We start from the raw sequence: 20,313 nt of genomic DNA on the forward strand, positions 1-20,313 counted from the left end.
AAGTAGCATGATATAAAGTAGAAGTTTTTTTATTAAGTGAAACAAAGAAACATCTATCTTTAAGGTAACTAGTAAACCAGGTTATATAATTATTACAGAGACCGAAGTTAGAAAGTTTAGCTAGTAAAATGGAGTGATTGACAGTATCAAAGGCTTTAGCCAGATCAAAATAACATGCATCAACCTGCCCCCTTGTTGTAACTTTATTGTATATAGGATTAATAAATGAGAGAAGATTAGTAGAAGTCATACTATTTCTAAAGCCATGCTGATTAGGAGCTAATCTGTTGTTTATTGGAAAGTTAATATGTTTAAATATTATTTTTTCAAAGATTTTAGTAAAGCCATTTAATAATGATATAGGCCTATAATTAAATACACTGAGTTTACTACCCTTTTTATGTATGGGAATAACCTTAGCTATTTTCCATTTAGTGGGAAATACTTGTGATTTTAGACTTGTATTAAATAGATGCAACAATAGAGGCATTAGAATAAAAGAGCAGCCTTTAATAATGAAATTTGGTATACCGTCAGGACCAGTAGACATAGTTGGTTTTAATGATTTAATTCCCCATAAGACCTGGCTTTCTGATAAGAATGATACAGGAATTGAATCGTGAATAATATCGGGATCAATGATACGAGGGTGGTTGGTGGATGGTACATATACACTAGCAAAGTACTTAGCAAAGACATTAGAAAGAATACCAGGATCATTACAGATATCACCATTGACATTAAGAGAATGGGATTCACTATAACCATTTTTCATAACATTGACATATCTCCAGAATTTTTTAGGGTTATTCTTAACCTTATTATTGATACTACGATTCCAATTAGTTTTATCACGCTTAATAAGATTTTTAACTAGTGCTCTATATTTAGAGAAAAGAAGGTAATACTGAGTATTATTGTTTCTTTTATAGAGTTTATGAAAGTGTTTTTTAGATTTTAAGGCATGAATTAATTCACCAGAGAACCAATAAGGATGTTTAGAGGCCTTACGTGTGGATAATGGAATGTGAGTATTGATTTTATCACAGATACAGGATGTAAGTTGATCTACAAGAGCATCTACATCAGTGGTGTTATAATATTCATCCCAATTATGGGTTTTTAGAGAGTTATAAAGGCTTAAGTAATCACCAGCTTTGTAGTTTCTGAAAATAGAATCTGGAGTAAAATTGTGTGAGGTCGCCTCAATAAGTAGTTTAATAAGTAGGGTAGGATGATAGATATCCTCTTTGACCAGAGATTCAACAGCTTTTTCAACCACACAATGGGATAGATTAGAAATACAAAGATCTAGAAGATTATTGAAAGATTGTATTAGGTTGTGCTGAAATAAATCCAAATTAGATATGAAATCAAGCAGGCACTGAGCCTTGGATCTGACATGTGCACGGGCAATATTGAAATAGTGATTTCCTTTCCAATCTATCCCAGGTACATTGAAGTCACCTAAGATAATCACATTATCATGAGAATTAACGAGTTTTTGTTCAAGAGCTTCAAAATACAATGTGAATAGATTAGGTGATGTAGTTGGAGGAAGATAAATATTACCCAATGTTAAGTACTTATTAAAGGCAATTTTAATATTAATCCATACGGCTTCTACTCCACGATAGTCATATAATTGAATTAGCTGAACAGAAGGGAATTTATGTTTGTTCACTGCGATCAACACTCCGCCACCACGTTCCATTGATGAGAGTAGCGGATCCCTATCAGTTCTAAAAATAGAATAATTATCGGTGAAATAATGAGCATTGATACATCTTTCGTTGAACCAAGTTTCTGTTAGACAGATTATGTCATACTGAGTATTAATAAGATTATCAAAGAATTCAACTGATTTTGTTCTAAGTCCTCTAACATTCTGATATGCAATTTCCCATTCATTAAGATTGGGCATTCACTGGGAAGTGAGTAGGAAGCACTCCTCCAGGCCCTGGCATAGAAGTTGCTGGCATAAAAGGTGACGATGTACTGCAGGAACTTGGAGGTAATTGGGTAGAATTACCGAGAGCTTCAGGAGATGAATTAGTACTAACAATTTGGTCTTGATGCAGTTTTCCAAAGAAAGGACTGATTAAACAGCCACTGGGCCAAAAAACAATATTATTAATTCTACTAAAATCTTCTTCCAGAACAGATACATGGAAGGAGGCGTAAGAATTATGCTTTGTCCGGAGCTTGGCCACTTTGACTTGCTTGAGATTTAGTTCGTTGGAAATATAATCTACGACTTCTTGTTCCGTGACAGACGGCTCAAAACGCGTGACAAAGAGAGCTTTTGTTTTTTTGTAAATAGGTTTAGCAATTGTTTTTAATGTGGAAACATTCCTGATGCCAATTTGCAAGGGATTTTTCTTACGATCCGTGTTAGATAATTTTCTATCGGAGTTTTCATTATTCGTGGACTTGCGTGAATGTTGTACTACGGTGAAGCCGTCTTCGTCGACGTGCTGTTTACCGTTTTTCCTGATGACGTCGTTGGAGACACGCTGAGTTGTAAGTGGGTCACTGGTGCGCGCACTGTTGCCAGATACACCGGATGACTCGACACAAGCAGGTTTCTTGTTTGAGGAGACTTTTTTAACTACTTGACTGTATGAATTAACAGAATCAGTCTTAGAAGATAAGATCTGTTTAATCTGTTGCAGTTCATTTTTTATCTCTGCAGTTTCACTACGAGAGTCGATAAGAAGGGTTTTTAACACCATATTCTCGCTTTTTAACTCATCAAATTTCATACTGAGGGATTTCACGGCCGAGATTAAGTCTTCCATGGTGGGATCCAGAAGTTTTACCGTCCAAGCTTCATTAGAAGATTTTTGCTTCGATGAACTTTCACTTGCTTTTTCAGATATTCCCGGCGAATTAGAAATCACTTTTTTAGTAGGCGATCTGAACATTTTAGTAACCGTGTCTGGAACTAATTCAATGATCGAATCATTATTATCGGGTAATGAAAACCCATGAAAGTCGGAAAGATTAAGCAGCGATGAATCAATTATGAGTCGAACTTAACGATAGTGAAGAAATAATAGCACATTAAAGCCGGGGAGCGCGCGCGCACGTCCGTCGGCTATGAACGCTCAGCCGTCACTGAACGCTCAGCCGTCACTGATATTTGTATAATATAAGGATATTTGTATAATATAATAATTTTTGTGTAATTTAAAAATAATTTCATGTTTAATTTTTTGATTTCACTAAAACATTATATCTTATAAATTTGACCTCATAGGCAAAAAATAATGCCATATTTGAATTCAGGGCACCAAATTCATATGAAATCAGCTCCAAGTACCTACCCCAGCACCAAAACTATTGTTGGCCTGTTATATTTGTGTAATTAAAACAAGTACATATTGATGATTCAATAGGTTTCTATATAGTGTATTCCAAAACACATTTGTTGCCAATTTAATGTTATAAATTGTAAACTGTAAAAATGCAACTAACAATTACAGTGTAACTTATAGTAAATAAAAATTTGGTGCCATACTTATTGCATAATTGACAAACTTTATATAAAAAAAAGGATTTATATAAATAAAAACAGTAACACCAAATTTCCTCTTTAAGAAATTAAATTAATATTAAAATTGAAGCATAAAATCTTGTTTCTAATTGTAAGGTTTTGTTTCCGAAAACATTCTTGTTAAAAATCCGGAATTGCAAACCTAAAATGAAACTGCAACTGCCGGCAGTGGCCCCGGTGAAGGCTCTGTGCACGGAGCGCTACAACGACTGGCAGGTGAAGTTTGCGCGGCACGGCTTGCCGTGCCAGGAGCTGACGGGCGACACGTGGGAGACGGACCTGTCGGAGGCGGGCACCAGTCGACTGCTGCTCACCACGCCCGAGAAGTGGGACTCCCTGACTCGGCGCTGGCGCGACAAGGAGAGGATGGTGCAGGTCGTCAAGCTGTTCCTCATCGACGAGGTGGGTTCCGCTCGTTTGTGTGTTCATTTCAGTTCCGTGTCTCATCCATAGCAAGCTCATTGGATGTGACACAGTCCGTTGATATTGGAGTGACTCAATCAAGATCAATAATCGGGAGCCATGAGAAACTAAGCGCAGGATTGCAAACTGGTTTTCATCAAATAAATATTCTTGCATAACCTATGTAATATTACATGCTGGGATCACAAAAGGGCGACGGTGCAATGCTAAGGATGTCATGTGAAAGCAAAATATTGCGTTAAAATGAACAAGCGATTTTCACCTGTGCGAAAAACAAAGATAATTTATAAAAAAAAAAAGTTTCTTCCATTAGGAACGTATCAAAAATACGACAGCCAGCAATGTTGCAGCTTTTTATCAAATTGACATGGTTGAGAGAAATATGTTTAGTACAAATTTAATATTCAGTTGGAATGATCACTGTTCATGAACATATTTCAAAGCTTTCATGGATAAATTTTGTAAACGAACCCTTGAAAATAATAAATAAAAATAGTATTATCAACTCACCAGAGGTTCTGACATTCATTACAATAACTGCCATTTGATGGAAATAGAAAATCTTTCTAACAGGAAAGTTTGTTGTGTCTGACATTTATGTCACTCTGACATCACAGTTGTGTCAAACGTAATTGGTTGGAAAAATATTTGCACCCAATGCAACACATCTGTCGTGATAATAGTGATTCCAGCATCACATGTTTGGATCAATTCTCAATACTACTGCATTTACTTTGTCACATTTTTATGGAGTAAGATAAGAAAGTGAACTAACATTGCTCTATTTTATCATTAATCTTGCTGGTAAGCAGAGGCAGGACTGTTGATGCTTTGTTACCATTCAATGATTGGATACTTAGGTTGTACTGGCAAATTTGTTGGATATGGCTAAATGTCTTGTGGTTGTGCACAGACGCTTGAGACAGGACCTCCAAGATTAAGGTAAACTCTGGACTAACTGGGTACTGACTCTGAGCACACGAATGATTCATGTCGGGATGTTGGAGTCAAACCCACAACCCCTGTCATGTGAGTAAACATTAGCCAACACAGCCACTGAAGACTTCCACGCTGGAAGATAGAAGTGGCACTTCCAGGTGCCTACAGCATGCCATAGAGAGAATCCAAGGGCCGGGGGCAAATATTTTTGTCAGGCCCCCTTTTTTATTTTTTAATGCACAACTTTTGAAACCCCACACTTCAAACAAAACTCTGAAAACTGTAAACATTACGGAGGCCTAAATTGTAACTGTGATCTGTACATATCTCATAACTTGTAAGGTTTCCTATGAATTTTATTAACAATAGACTTGTAATTTCCATCCTATCAGGGTAAACCCAAGCACTAAACAAATTTCAAAACTCATTTGGCCCCCCTTATTGCCCTTGCCCTTCACTCTCTATGGCCGTGGTTTTAGATAAGTCAAGAGTCATGGAAGTCCCAAAATAAGTGTTACAGTGCTGAAAGTCAAAAAACTACAATGCCTAGCAGACTTTCCATAACTTACATTTTGTTTTTGAAGCTTCACTTCAGTTTATAGTTGCATATTAAAAACAGATGGTGTCTATTAACTTAAATAATCTGACAATAATCTCTGAAAACCTTCGAGCTGTATAACCTAAAAATCAGAACGTTCCAAAAGTAGATCTATTCTGAATCACCTAAATTTTATTTTGCTTATGTACAAAAAAAACCTTGTGTGATAAAACAAATATGTAAAATAAAATCCTGAAAATAATTGGATTTGGTTCACCAAAAACTTGCAGACATCCTGTACTAATAACATTTTTGAGCCTTGTGTAACATGCACTAATTGAAAACCATCCCATTACATGAATAAACTATTGACTGAATTCAACAAAATAAACAATGAAAACTCTGTAATTGAAAATGGTAACTGTGGAAAAAGGAGGAAATTGCGAATATCTATAAAAAAAACTTTTTTTATATCCCAAATAGTACAGTCGGACTTGGATAATTCGAAGCTGAAGGAACCACTGAAAAAATTTGAACTATCCAAGATTTCAAATTAGACAAGCAAAAATTAAAATAAGTCCCACCTAAAAATGATAAATGTTTATTTACACCTAATAGAGGTCCATTATCATCATTCAATTGTTGAGAAAATAAAGGTAATAAAAATACAAACAAAAACAACTTTATATGTACATATGTACTGTATAAAGTTACAATAATACTGTGTTGTACAGTAACATTAATATGGATTTTTATTCCAGAGAAGCCTAAAGGAATTATGTACAGTACTATATAACAGAAAAACATTCAAAGCTTTTGTAAAAAGTTGGAAATTTTTGTTTGTTTTTAGATCTAATTTTTTCATTCAAACAAAATTATTTGAGTTTATTTGGAGATTAAAAAATTAAGTCACTCAAATTTTCTCGTCCTTCAACAAAATACTTAAATTCTTTGATGTGGTCCGTGTCTTCGATGATTGTAGGCATTGGTTTCTCGTCATTTTCAAGTGTTTCATCTTCTTCATCTAAAGACCAGGAGGCAGCAGCCGGTGTGTTGATGACATCGGCCAAATTTTCAGCATCTGTCATCTTCCCACATACTGCCAAATCATCATCCATTTGCACAAAGTCCTCGTACGAAACACCAGTACTTACATCAAGAAATTCTTCCCAGTTTTCAGCAGCAGGCAAAATCTCATCATTTTCTTGAAGTCCTTAAAGTGCAATGTGACGAAAGCCGGCTTTTTTAAAACAGTTTGCTATAGTGTTTGGTTTCACTTGATCCCACACACTGCTACACACTCGGGATGCTTGAAGGATGTTAATTTTCACTTGTCATTTTTGTCAAGAAAAGCTCCTGACAGAAGGTTATGGACTAAATGACATCTGTAAAAGTGTTTGAAATTTTTTATGACTCCTCAATCCATTGGTTGCACTTCGAAAATCACATTAGGAGGGGAAAAATAAAGCTTAAACATTTTCCAACAATGGAATATTGTTGTGGGCCATGCAATTCTTAATAAACAATAAAATTGTGCATTTTTCTTTACAATATTTTTGGTCCAGTTTTAACAGCCATTTTTCAAAGATATCACCTGTCATCTAAGATTTTTTGTTGGCAGCATACTCTAAAATCTTTGTTTAAAACTTCTTGTATTTTCGGACTTCCCAATCATTAAGAGGGGAACTTTTCGGAACCATCCATATTTCCCCCAACCAAGAATGTGACATGGTCCTTACAAAGTTTCCCTGCGTTGCACCTTTCATTTTTGAATGTCAGTGTTTTGTCTGAAGTACATTTGTTAAACAAGCCCATCTCTGTTCACGTTAAAAATATCTTTTGCATTTCGGTCTTGAATCAACTTTTTCCAGTTAGTGACTGTTTGTTGATTACACTCCCACTTTCTCCACAAACAGTTTTAAAAGAAATATTGTTTCTCTTTTTAAACCCATCAAGCCAGCCAGTGCTACCCTTAAAATTGTCTTTTCCTAAGCTAACAGCGGTCCACTCAGAGGAATCTTTTTATCTCGTGCCTGCTTCAACCATTTTAAAACACACTCCTTCACGTCAGGGTTTTCCAGTCTCTTAGCACATTTCCTACCTTTATCACTGTTAGATAAACTACTCAAGATTTTATCTTTATTTTTAAGAAATGTGGACAAAGTTATTGGAAGATTCCAAAGTCCTTCGCTATCTCAGACTTCTTTTCCAAATCTTTCTCCACCTCCCAAATGGCTGCTGCCTTTTCAGCGAAAGTTAAGGTTTCATACGTAACCCTAGATGGCTCGGACAAAGACATTGTCAACACAATACACTAATCGTTGCACTACACACTACACATGATGCACTGTTAAATTAAAATACTGTTACGAACGCGAGAGATCAGACCACGATGCGAGGTTCGGAGCTGGCTGGCGACCCTGCACGACCACTAGCGTCATGCGCCGGGTCATGTGCTGTCCACTGACGTAAGGCATGCCACGCATGCCTGGACAGATTACAACGGTCGTCACTACCCTCTGCTCCCCGCGCATCGTCCTCCCTCGGTGCTATTATCTATTCCTGAGAGGCCTTGAGGATTCTGCGGGTTGCCGCGTGGAGTGGCATGAATGAGCGACACCTTAATCAATGTTTCGGGCGTTGTGTTGGCCTAGAATGACGCAACTCGTCAAAGCCACTCTCGTCGGTTCAATAAGGGCGCCTCAGGTTCTTAAGCAGCGACGCCGGCCTCCGAGGGAGTTCCGACAGAGTCCCGCAAGTTCCGCAACAGTTCCGAGAGTTCAGAGACTTCCGGGAGTAAAGAGAAGTGCGACATCGGCGAAGAGGGTGAGCGAGACCCCTTCGAGAGTAGCGCGACCCGGAAGTCGACGGGATCGTGACTGTGCGACAGAGTGGTGCGAGACTGTGAGTTTGGACAGGCGCGAGGTAAGTGGCGAAACACTGTTGAGCCTAGCTCCAGTGAGGAGTGCGAACTGTGGAACTTGACAGACATTGAGTGACTTGAGAATAAACATTTTTAAGTGCCAGTGATTTGTGATTGGACATTTTTAAGTACAACTATTTATTATTAATGAAAATATTAGTAAAGAATAAAACTGTAAAGAAATATAATTGGGCTATCGCTTACGAACCCAGTTTTCTCCCACATTAAATCGTAACAATACAGACCTAAAATGCACTCAAAGAATCACAATATGTATATTGTTCTGTAACAGCCTACTCCGTCTGTCGATAAAGATAGACTGAAGAGTGGGACGGAAGAGTATGCGGACAGGGGAAGGGGGGAAGGGGGAGTGGAACGAAGCCAAATCTTTTGATACAGTCACCCTTGCCTACACATCAGAAGGCGCCCGCAGCGGTGAGCTGATGCAGCAGTACGTAAACAGAATGCCGATCAGTCTCAGAGTCTCGCATTGTTTATACAGTACATACTTCTCTAACCTCACAATCAAGCTTGCTAACTTTTATAAATCTTCCCTGCTCCTTACTGAGAGTCCTGGTACTATTATACAGGATATATTTGTAGTTTTTGTTCGAAACTTTATTCTATTTTCTTCAATTTATCCAAATACAAATCTAGTTACACACTTTTACATTGGGTGCATAAAAATGTCAAGGACCCGACAGAAAGCTTTGAATTATTCACAATTTTAAATTAAAAATGTTCACATTATTCAAGTTCGACTGTATCTAGATTCCACTCAAATAAAAAACAAAAAAACAATGTAAACACTATCCTACGTTTCAAATGTGCAAGTTTGTTTGCCATTCTTGGATGATGAGTTCAGAACTATAAATTTATTCCTACATTCCTGTTAGCTTTCTTTATAAAAATGCATTTTTGCCCACCTCCAGGTAAACCCATCAGAAATAACATTTTTACAAATACAAATACACCCACTGCAAATGCGACATTTTTCACGCCAAAAACCATAATCCAAACATTAATTAAGAAAATTATACAGCAATGAGATAAACCATCCATTAATATTAAAAAAAAATTGCTCAATTAAATCAACTTAGTAACACCCATAATAAGTACCATAATTTATATTTATTCTTGGATTTTTACAACAGCCAAATGGTTATAATATGCGCAAGATTTATCATACTAAATGCTGATAGACACACAATATTTCAGACATGTCATAAAGTTTCTCATTTTCATAATTAATAAATAACACACTGCAATTCCTTAAATGGATGTTTAAATCAGTAATACGTAATTGCAAAAAAAAAAAAGTAATACTTAACAGCACTGGAAATGCCCATATGGGAATAAGGTACAAGCAAAAACTGGAAAACCAAATTTAACTTTTCTTATAAATTTATTTTGGTAGTTTTGGTTTATGTAATATTATTTTTGAAAGTTCCATACCATGATTATCCAACATCCCTAATTGGTATGTGTTTCCTGACCTACATCAGCTATCCAAGAGGTTCTTGTCGTTGCACCAACTACTGTTGAGTCTGAACAGCTTCTCAGTGCAGCCAGACTTCTTGTAAGCATGTAGGACTGATTCCGAAAGAGTTTGCATTCTGGCTTGCATATGTAAAATTTTTGCCTTTTTGGGTTATATTACCTTATTAATATTTTTCGTACAATGTTTTCTTTAATGTAAACATCATATAGTCATCATTTATCATCCTTAACTGTTTCCAGGTCAGCAAAGTAAAATGCCTCCATCTTCTTCGATCCCTCCACCATTCCTCATCCTTCACTTTATTTCAGTCTTCTCCTCTCTCCTGCACTCCTTTAACCATCTGCTCTCCCCACCTCCTCCTTGGTCTTCCTTGGGATCTACTTCCATTTTCCTATGCAGCCTCTCTTTTTCTACTCTCTTCACACAACCACTATATATAGTATGTGTAAATAACATGTACCGTATCCTACATAATGCTTAATAAATATTTATATTAATTTTTTTTTCAGGAAAATACAACACTGTTCATTAAATATAAATGTTTATTAAACACAAAATGTTCATTACATTTTGAATAGAATGAACCATTGTTTTTTTTTGTACCTGAAATACCAAGTATAAAATGTAAAGAGTGAAAACATTAATAAGTACATACATACTGAGTTTTGAAATTACAGTATTACAGTAAAGAGTGAAAACATTAATAAGTACATACATACTGAGTTTTGAAATTTCAGATCTAGTGACAAGTCTCATTGGCAGCAAGGTCATGAAAGGCGGTAACACACAACACAAATCAGGAATGTTGGGAAAGAAATCATTGCCATTGTACGGAACCATCCCAGCATCCACCTGGAGAAATTTTGTGAAATCATGGATAAAGGAAATCAGGATCACTAAACTATAATTCAAACCCTTGTCTTTATCTTAACAGCCTTCCGTGCTCATGTCTGCCATGAACTATGCTCCATTGTTTCATTGTTTATGTTCTGAGAGCATCCTACAGACACAGTAAGCCATGGATGAAGTTTCAAATAACCGGAAGTGGGGTTACACACCAGTAATCAGGAAGCTGCAGGAAGTATTTTCATATTAATTAAGTTCATTTTTATTAAACTTTTTATAATACGTCAGTAAAGGCTACGTGTGTTTTGGTGTATGCACCACAATGTAACTTTTATTTTGGAATGTGTTTTTATTGTGATTGTTACGTTAGGTGCTTATGCGCCAAGTCTGGACCAATCCCAGCAAGGCGTCGATATGCCAGCGCAAGTCTACAAACGCCAGATCCCGTTTCTTCAGGGAGTTCCTCATGCCTCCACGGACTGAACCTACGACACTCAGCAGTGTATTTAGGCATTAATTTTGACTTTGTGAACTTAGAAATTTGGAAATAGCAACTGCCTTTGTTATAGGCCTAGGGACGAGCAGCATCTTATAGCCAAACATTCAATACAGGATTGGCTGGGCTGCGTTATAGGACTGTGCGACGCAACAATAGCTGTAAGTAAGTCGCTACATCGGCTGACCTACATGTGTTCCCTATGCTAGCAGCTGTTTCCACCACGGCACACCGCAGGTAACAATTCCTTGTTAAGCCATTGGAGATCATAAACAATAGAAACACAACCATCTAATTTTCCCTAACGACGATCTGTGTCCAATTGGCATTTTGTAAACAAGATATTGTTTGCCAACACTGCAAATATCAGTCTAGTTTGGCCCAGTGGTTCTTTGAATAGATTTCTGCCAACCACTGGGTTACTGCTAGCTGGCAAAATTTATATCAGAAACTATAACCCTGAGAAATTATTGAAATGTGAATACTAGTTTTATGATGATACTGTTTTTCTGAGCATGTCTGACTAGCTTCCAGTTTTAATTTGCAGTCGTCTGACACATACTACTTATCCAGGTTTTATTGAAGAACTGTACTAAAGTGTTTTGTTTACAGCCTGAGCAAGTCTTGTTTATACTGTTATCTGTCAGCTATACATTGTTATTGTTTCGTCAATCATAGGTTTTGTAAGCTACCCTGATAGCGTTGGTATTTTATACGTTGGAAAACTTAGAATTCTGGAGCCATATAAAAATACATTTAAAAACATCAGTATTTTGTTCATTTTAGATGAGCATCCGTCTCACTGTTAAGGTTTCGTCACAAGCAATAGGCAAGTGCGCATTGTTTTTGTTGATTATTATTTCTATTGCAGTACTTGTGTTTTATGTGGTTGAAGTGGGTTTACTGCTGGATCAGAATCCAGTACACTGTCAGTAGCACAACACATACAGCAGTATACACAATACTACGACGACTGTATTGTGCAACACAGCACCCACACTACAGCGGAATATATCAGAGTGGCAGGCTGCATATACAACCATATGTATTATAACACGCTACTACTAAATCAACATGAGCACTACATAGAGAGTTCTTCACCCTACTACTACTACTACTACTAAAAACTACTACTACTACTACTAAAAACTACTACTACTAAAAAACTACTTCTACTACTAAAAAACTACTAAAACTACTACTACTACTACTACTACTACACTACACAGAATTAGGTATTAGAACATAATTCAAACTCTGGTCTTTATCTTACCAATGTGCCATCTTTCTCCATTATTTTTCCCCATAAATTTTAACGTCACATTGATGTAGGGATGTAGGGGTCGTTAGCGACTATCAATTATTTTAATAACCTTTATCCACACCTTCTTTGGGTTTTTTTACAATAATTTTATTCCTACATTTTTGTATTTGTTTTTAACCTTTACAAATATCTTTCTATCTTCAATATTGATAGTCAACAAACAACACTACATTTCCCAGAGTTGCATCTGGCTCCAGCTGATATTAAGAGATTAATGAATGGTAAACTGGTGAAATTCTTTTGGCAATTAGAATTTAAATCCTAACTCAGAAATAATGATTTATTTTATCCTTAGGGAAACAATTTTACTTTTTAAGTAACAATAACTAAAAATAAATAAATGCCCATAATTTTATGTCCAGCCATGTGTTCCCAGGTTCACTTGCTCAACGAAGAAAAGCGTGGACCAATACTCGAGGTGGTGGTCAGTCGCATGAAGACAGTGCAGAAGACGCTAAATTTTGAACAGAAATCCTCATCCCAGCTGTCCTTGTACATACGCTTCATCGCAGTTTCGGCAACCATACCCAACATAGAGGATATAGCCCAGTGGCTGGGCAGCGAGATGACTCCCGCCCGGCAGCACAAAGTGGGCGATGAGCTCCGGCCAGTGAAGCTGAACAAGGTAGTGATGGGGTACTCTTTCTCGTCGTCTTCCGCCTTCCAGTTCGACATCTGCCTGTCGTACAAACTGCGGCAGCTGCTGCTGCGGTATGCAGAGTCCAAACCGACCCTGATCTTCTGCAGCACGAGGAAGAGCGTGGAGCACACGTCCACGACGCTGGCCCAGCAGCTGACAGTCAACTTCTCGCCGGAGCAGAAGGAGCAGCTGCTCTCAGCCGCTAGGACACTGCTCGAGGGGAAGCTTAGAGAGCTGATACCTGTCGGCGTGGGATTCCACCATGCGGGGATGGACCCGGGCGATCGCCAAGCCGTGGAGTGCCTCTTCCGCCAAGGGCTGCTCCCCATCCTCGTCACCACCAGCACGCTGGCCATGGGCGTCAACCTGCCCGCACACCTCGTCGTCATCAAATCCACGCAGCAGTATGTGGCAGGCGAGTACCGCGAGTACTCCGAGACACAGGTGCTCCAGATGATCGGACGGGCGGGGAGACCGCAGTTTGACACGGCCGCCACCGCGGTGATCATGACCCGCGAGGTCACCAGGGCCAAGTATGAGAAGCTCGTGGAGGGCAAGGAGCTGGTAGAGAGTAGCCTCCACCGCCACCTGCCAGAGCACCTCAATGCAGAGGTGGTGCTGAAGACCATATGCGAGCTGTCGGTCGCCATGGACTGGATCAGGTCCACGTTCCTCTACGTACGAGTGATGCGGAACCCGAGGCACTACGGCTTCCCGTGCCACGTCGAGAGGCGCGGGATCGAGCGTCGGCTGGAGGAGTTATGCCTCAGGGAGCTGCACGAGCTCAGCCACGCCAAGCTCATAACCCTTAACGTCTATGATGTGAGCCCAACGGAGATGGGCAGACTCATGGCTCGCTACTACATCGCCTTCGAGAGCATGAAAACATTTGGCCAGATCTGCGGCACGGAGAGCCTGTCCGAGATGCTGGAGCTCGTCTCCCGGTGCCGTGAGTTCCAAGACATCCAGCTGCGGGTGAACGAGAAGAGAACGCTGAACGCACTGAATGACAACAAGAAGAAAGAGGGCATCAGGTTCCCGCTGCAAGGAAATATCAAGACCCGCGAAATGAAGGTGAACTGCCTCGCGCAGGCGGTGTTCGGGTGCCTCCCGGTCCCAGACATCTCCCTGAGCCAGGACATGATGAAGATAGTGCGCATTGGCGAGCGTCTGGTGAAGTGCTTGTTACAGCTGAAACAGGTTCGCCAACACTTCTCGAGCCTCCTCAGCACCCTGCTGCTATCCAAGTGCTTCCGCCGGCGGCTGTGGGAAAACTCCCCCTACGTGTCGCGCCAGTTCGACCGCATTGGCCCCAACCTGTCCGCGCTGCTCGTGGCTGCCGGGAAGACCAGCTTCCAGGCCCTGGCCGAGGCCAACCCCCGGGACCTGGAGCGAATCCTGAACAAGCCACCACCCATCGGAAACAGGATACAAGAGATGGCGAAGAGGATGCCCAATTGCAGTTTGGATCTGCAAACAACCAAATCACGGTAACAAAAAAAGTAGTTTTTCTTCTTCCAATGTAATTGTGATGAATCTTACCACATAATAGAAAACAGGATAATTTGTGACAGTTACCACTAGGAAGCTCATTGAAGCAATTATTTTTGAACAAATTTTTATTTGTTTCAAGGTTGTTTGAAAAATTTATTTATTTTTTGTTTTAAAGGGTAATAGTGTTAATACACCATTAAAAATACTGAATGAACACACGAGAAACAATATGTAAATTAAAATGTAAAATTGAATAGTTAAGTGTTAAAATCATTAGTTTGGATATACTTTTTTTACATTCTGATGAACACAAGAGGAAATGGTCATTTTGTCAATTAAAATTTATTAAAAGAAAAAGTCCTACAAAGTAGCTAAGCAATATACACCAAATGCTCAGGTTCATAATAAAAAAATAAGTAAAGAAATTATAATTTTGGGAGAGGTATTATTCTTTAATTTTTTTTTCAGCCTAAAAAAAGTTCTTTATACTGCACTAAAAAAAATAATTAATAGTCTATAAATAGCAAACATCTGCTTGTTGGTCGGCAAAGAATGATGTTGTTCATCACTGTCACATACATTTGGGGGAAAACATCATTTATTTATTTATTTATTTATTTATGATTTCTTACAACCTACCTATGGCTTATAGTCTTGGACAATTGACACACAAACTAATAACACTAATAAATACATACAAAGACAACACAATACTGTACATAGAGACAAAGACAAAATAATTAAAAACATAATAAACAAAAGGTAAAGGAAAAATATATAAATGTATAAAAATACCACAAAACGTACCATATATAAATAACAAAATATAAGAAATACAGCTACAGGAAACAGTCACAGACATAAAAAACTTTATGATAATTAACCACTTAACATAGAAAATACAACATAAAATATGTGGAAATTAAATTTGGGATATATTATTTTTAAATATTTATATTACCTAATAAAGGAAACTAACTACCGTACTTATTGAAATTTTTTTATGATTCTTTATAAAATGTCATTTGCTTTTAGTGTAGCCAACATATAATGATTGCTAATGACTACTGAAAGTAAATAATCTAATTCCAGTATCAACAAGAAGATAATTTCAGGTTATTGCATTTCTGTAGCAATTATGTACAAATAATGCATCTAATATTTATCTTCTTAATTTAAAAAATCCAAGTAGGGTGAATATATCTACATTATTATGAATAATAGTATTACTATTTAGGACTATAATTTTGATAAGTTTGATTTGTAACTTATCTTATTTGTCACTATCCGTTTTATTAATAGTGTTCTGTTTCAAATAACAGTGCTGTATTCAAGTTTAGATCTCAGCAAAGCTATATAATGACTAAGTATATAATCCAAATTAGATGCATTAAAATTTATTTAATCAGAGCTATCATTCTATTAGCATTTGATCCAAGCTTGCTTTGAATCAAGCAAGATACCTAAGTCTCTGACACAGTAGGATTTTACAACAGCTTGATTACCTAGTTTATATTCAAAACATACAAGATGATACTTTCTTGAGAAAGTTATACACCTCTCTCTCACTTAGCACGACTAATTCGTTCACAAAATGCTTGTGTTATTTGAAATTGCGTATTCTGAAGCATTAGTTTCCATAAATAGCAAGGCTATTTTAATTAATGTGTTCCATAATTGTCTAGGAAAATATACTTTACCTAATATAAATTCGTAGAATAACACTCAACGACAAATATATGCCTCCTATCACACTGATAATTACATTTTAATTTTTCAAAAATTTAAGTGCTTTCTGTGTCTTATCACATAATCTTTGCACAATTTATAATAAGATGAGTTTCTAAAGTAAGGGTGCAATTTTTATGCGACAAAAAAAATTGTTAGGTAAATTTATTCATAAAAACATAACCCATTCATGGGAAGTGGGTTTGTTTGAAAAGTAGAGTATAAAAAAGCACGCCAAACAATTTAAATTAATAAGTCATGCAACGAAAACCTTTCTTCAACTTTAAATACAAAAACAAAATCTGTGACCCAAATGTGAGCCTGTACTAACGCATAACTATCACCACAAAATAGTGCGGGCTATGAAATGTAGTAAACTCGGCACAAGACAGAGAGCGCGCATTGCATGCAATCGGTGAGATATCAATATCGATATTCGAATACGTGTGCACACACTATACGGGAAGCAACATAGCCAAACATGAATGGTGCCAACTAGCGCTGGCTACATGTTTATAAACGGTACACCGCGGCGATGCAGACTAACAGATAAAGGTTATAACGTTTATAAATGTCTTTAAAATAAAATTGTGCGCCCAGTTGACTTGCTTAAAACTTAAGTGCGACCAACATAAGCGTAGCCTTCATGTCAATCTGTGCGCCATAATACTTCTAGTTTTGTCTCAAATACTTGAACATGATGCATTTTAGTGATCAAGGACGTACAGTTACCAGCAGCTGAATGGGCAGATGTTGCTTTTGTTTGTGTGAATTCCTTGCCACTGGCTAGACTGAGTTCACAGTCTGGTCTGTAGCCAGGCGACAACGGTACGGCACGGCGGCATACCAGTGTACGTAAAAAGATTTGGTCATTTACATTCCATAGCCGCAATTTAACTTGCCATAGCTGATGTTTGAACAACAGCCGATAGCATAGTCAGACCTGGGCGCGCCATCTCTTCCCCCCTTGTTTGGCTAACTGTATTTCACGGCACATCTGTTGTTTACAAAGTTGAAACAGACTTCGTGGCGTCGTGCCAGACTTATTTTTTTTTTTTTTGCCTGCCGAGATTTTGTGCTAATTTAAATTTACAGACGTGCTATTCAAGACTGAGGCAGTAAAATTAACATCGCGCTAAATGAATCCGTGCAATCTGAAGACGTGCTAAGTGAGGGATAGGTGTAGTATGGTTTTCCAATAAGATCAACATGGTTGAGTTTACACTACTCAGCAACAGAAAAAAATGTTGCTTTTAAGTTAATGACAGTCATGTAATGAAGTAATTTTTTTATAAATTTTTAGGTCATCAGCAAATAGAAGGCCAAAAGAATAATTTAATTCTTGAGTTATATCATAAATAAAATTGTTAAAAAAGAGGAGGGATAAGGTACCACCTTGAGGAACACCAGAGTTAGCAACATGTAAATCAGATTTAGTATTATTAAATGAAACAAAGAAATCCCTATCTTTTAAATAGCTGCCAAACCATTTGAGATATTTATCATGCATTCCTATATTAGATAATTTTTTGAGTAATAGATACTGTGTCAAAAGCCATTGCTAAATCAAAATAGCAAGTAGCTACTTGCAAATAAGTTTATCACTTCAAAATAAATTGGATTGATGAAATATTGGTTGTTCTTGTTTTGTCAATTCTGAAACCATGTTAGCTATCAGAGAGTATACTTTTTAAGTTGAAGTTAAGGTCCTTGAATTTTATTTTGTTGAAAATTTTAGCAAAACCACTTGGCAGAGATATGGGCCTGTAATTCATGACAATTTTTTTACTGTCTTTCTTATGTATAGGAATGACCTTGCAATTTTTCATTTATTGGGGTAAATACCACTGTTAATTTAATACTACTTTTGAAAATAATATTAAGGATGGGAGTAAGAGCCAGAGAGCATTCTTTTATTTTGAAATCTGTAATACCATCTGGCCCTATTGACATAGTAGATTTAAAGGATTTGATTCTCCAAAGTACAAGACTCTCTGTAATGATATTTATAAATGTAGTAATCATTAGTATCAAATACTACACGATTTTGGTTGTAGGTGGGAGTCACATATACACTACAAAAATAGTTTGCAATACAAATTTGGTCATTAGTAACAGTATAATTGACTTTGAGAAATAACTGCTGATTATATCCTTCTATAATAATTTTTACGAAGCACCAACATGTTTTAGAATTTTGTTTAATTTTATGAACATAATGATGTGACCAAGGGGGTTGAAAAATTTCTTTGGGCACAACATATTTCTACAAGTGATAAACCTGTTCAAAATATATTTACCATATAGTGCTTGGAAAACGATATGTAGTTACATGCATTAGAATCATTATGATGTTTTTAGAACAGTGAATGTGTAACTACGCTGTGCCAAATTGGCTACGTATTTGGTTCCCCTAGGACTCTGCTGTCCTATTTTAATGAGCAACATGTTTTCATCTAACCATGAAGCTCACCCCGCAAGACGGCGAAGCAATGTATACTTATAAATTTCAACTTAAAGTTTTTTTTTTTGATGTCACAATCAATTTAAGTAAAAATGTAGTGCATGGTAGTTTTGTTCTTTCTGTTTGTGAAAAACAACTTGCCCAGTTTAGATGAAAATCAGAGATGTCTTACGTCTTCATTAGCATCAACAGTGGCCATCTAAAAGGGAGAAGAAAGTCGTGTCGTATTTATGTTTGAGGGGGGGGGGGGGGGGGGCAGGTTTCAACTGTATGAGATCCCTTCACAAGCTCCCCCCCTCACAATCGTGTGCTGCAGGTTCACTATTGTGTATACCACCCCACGCCCCAGGAGCTAATGAGTCCAAGGGACATCAGCTGGTTGACAGTGTGTGTCTGCTCCCTCAGGTGTTCCACAATCAAGCTACAACAGCCAGGCAGTAGCGTTTTGCTTATAGATTTGACGTGAAAAATAAAATCAGTGGTGCTTGGCAAAACTTGCAGTGTAAATAGATTGATGAATAACCAAACAAAATACAGTGAAAGCCCTCAAGTCCAAACCCAGAAATCCGAAATTCCGGGAAATCCAAAAAAGTTTTTTTTTGACAAATTTAAGTTTGGTAAACACATGTAAAAAAGAGAAACTAATTTATTTAGTCATAAAACAATTATATATTCAACATTATAAACTTATTTTAGATAATTAGTTGAAAATTAACAAAGAAGTACAGTTAGCATACCTAACAAAGTGTAAATATATATACATACTTATGCAATCCAGGATTGAAAAACTGTAACATTTGATTAATGAAATAATAGAAACATAAAAATATAACTTAATATTTCACTTGAAATCAGTTGTCTTCAATTGTCGAAGTGATGAAAACCTTCCCGCAGAGGCAATTGCGTGCCAGCTTCCCATGAACATGACATAATTTGGCGTGGGTGCTGCGTGTTTTTCTATGAAGCACAAGGCGATGTCAAAGAGCAGAGGCAGCATCAGTATAAGTCACATTGACTGTAGAAGTTTCTTCTTCCTCACTGTCACCAGCTACATTGCCGTCATGTTGACTTTGGACCAGACTCATTATTTCATGTTCGCTGCATTCTTCATTGACATCAACTCTTGCCCACAGCTCTAGACAACCTTCTCCAGCATCCTCACAACCTGGTACGTACTTGCTGAACAAGATGAAGGAGCTCAGTTTTATTGTCTTGTGTGACAGGTGTAAGGATAGGTGTTTTCTCGAACTCGAGGCTTGGCCAAAGCTTCTTACAAGATCCCCGCAGTAAGTTCACACTTGTATTTTGCCACGATTCTACAACCCAGTAAATTACCTCTGTTATCGTAACTTTCTTCAGCTTCTTAAGGATAGAAAGAGAACCATTTTCTTCAATAAAATATCGTAAGAACTTTTTTTGGTAGCTTAGTTTTATATTT

General features: G+C 37.4%; 2 protein-coding genes across 2 annotated transcripts in view; one reads left to right on the top strand and one right to left on the bottom strand.

Moving 5' to 3' along the window:
• Positions 1 to 20,313, top strand: part of LOC134527380 (probable ATP-dependent DNA helicase HFM1) — a 30,451-nt gene that overhangs the window by 5,737 nt on the left and 4,401 nt on the right. Inside the window, exons 4-7 of the mRNA XM_063360023.1 lie at positions 3,729 to 3,974; positions 8,178 to 8,285; positions 11,116 to 11,231; positions 12,926 to 14,679. Coding sequence (XP_063216093.1) covers positions 3,729 to 3,974; positions 8,178 to 8,285; positions 11,116 to 11,231; positions 12,926 to 14,679 — 2,224 coding nt within the window. The remainder of the gene's footprint in view (positions 1 to 3,728; positions 3,975 to 8,177; positions 8,286 to 11,115; positions 11,232 to 12,925; positions 14,680 to 20,313) is intronic.
• The window catches only part of LOC134527582 (S-adenosyl-L-methionine-dependent tRNA 4-demethylwyosine synthase TYW1-like), a 72,964-nt gene continuing 66,854 nt past the window's right edge, over positions 14,204 to 20,313 (bottom strand). Inside the window, exon 13 of the mRNA XM_063360395.1 lies at positions 14,204 to 14,659. The gene's annotated coding sequence lies outside the window, so the exon portion shown is untranslated. The remainder of the gene's footprint in view (positions 14,660 to 20,313) is intronic.

Source organism: Bacillus rossius, chromosome 1 (assembly GCF_032445375.1).
Source record: "Bacillus rossius redtenbacheri isolate Brsri chromosome 1, Brsri_v3, whole genome shotgun sequence".
Taxonomy (NCBI): domain Eukaryota; kingdom Metazoa; phylum Arthropoda; class Insecta; order Phasmatodea; family Bacillidae; genus Bacillus; species Bacillus rossius.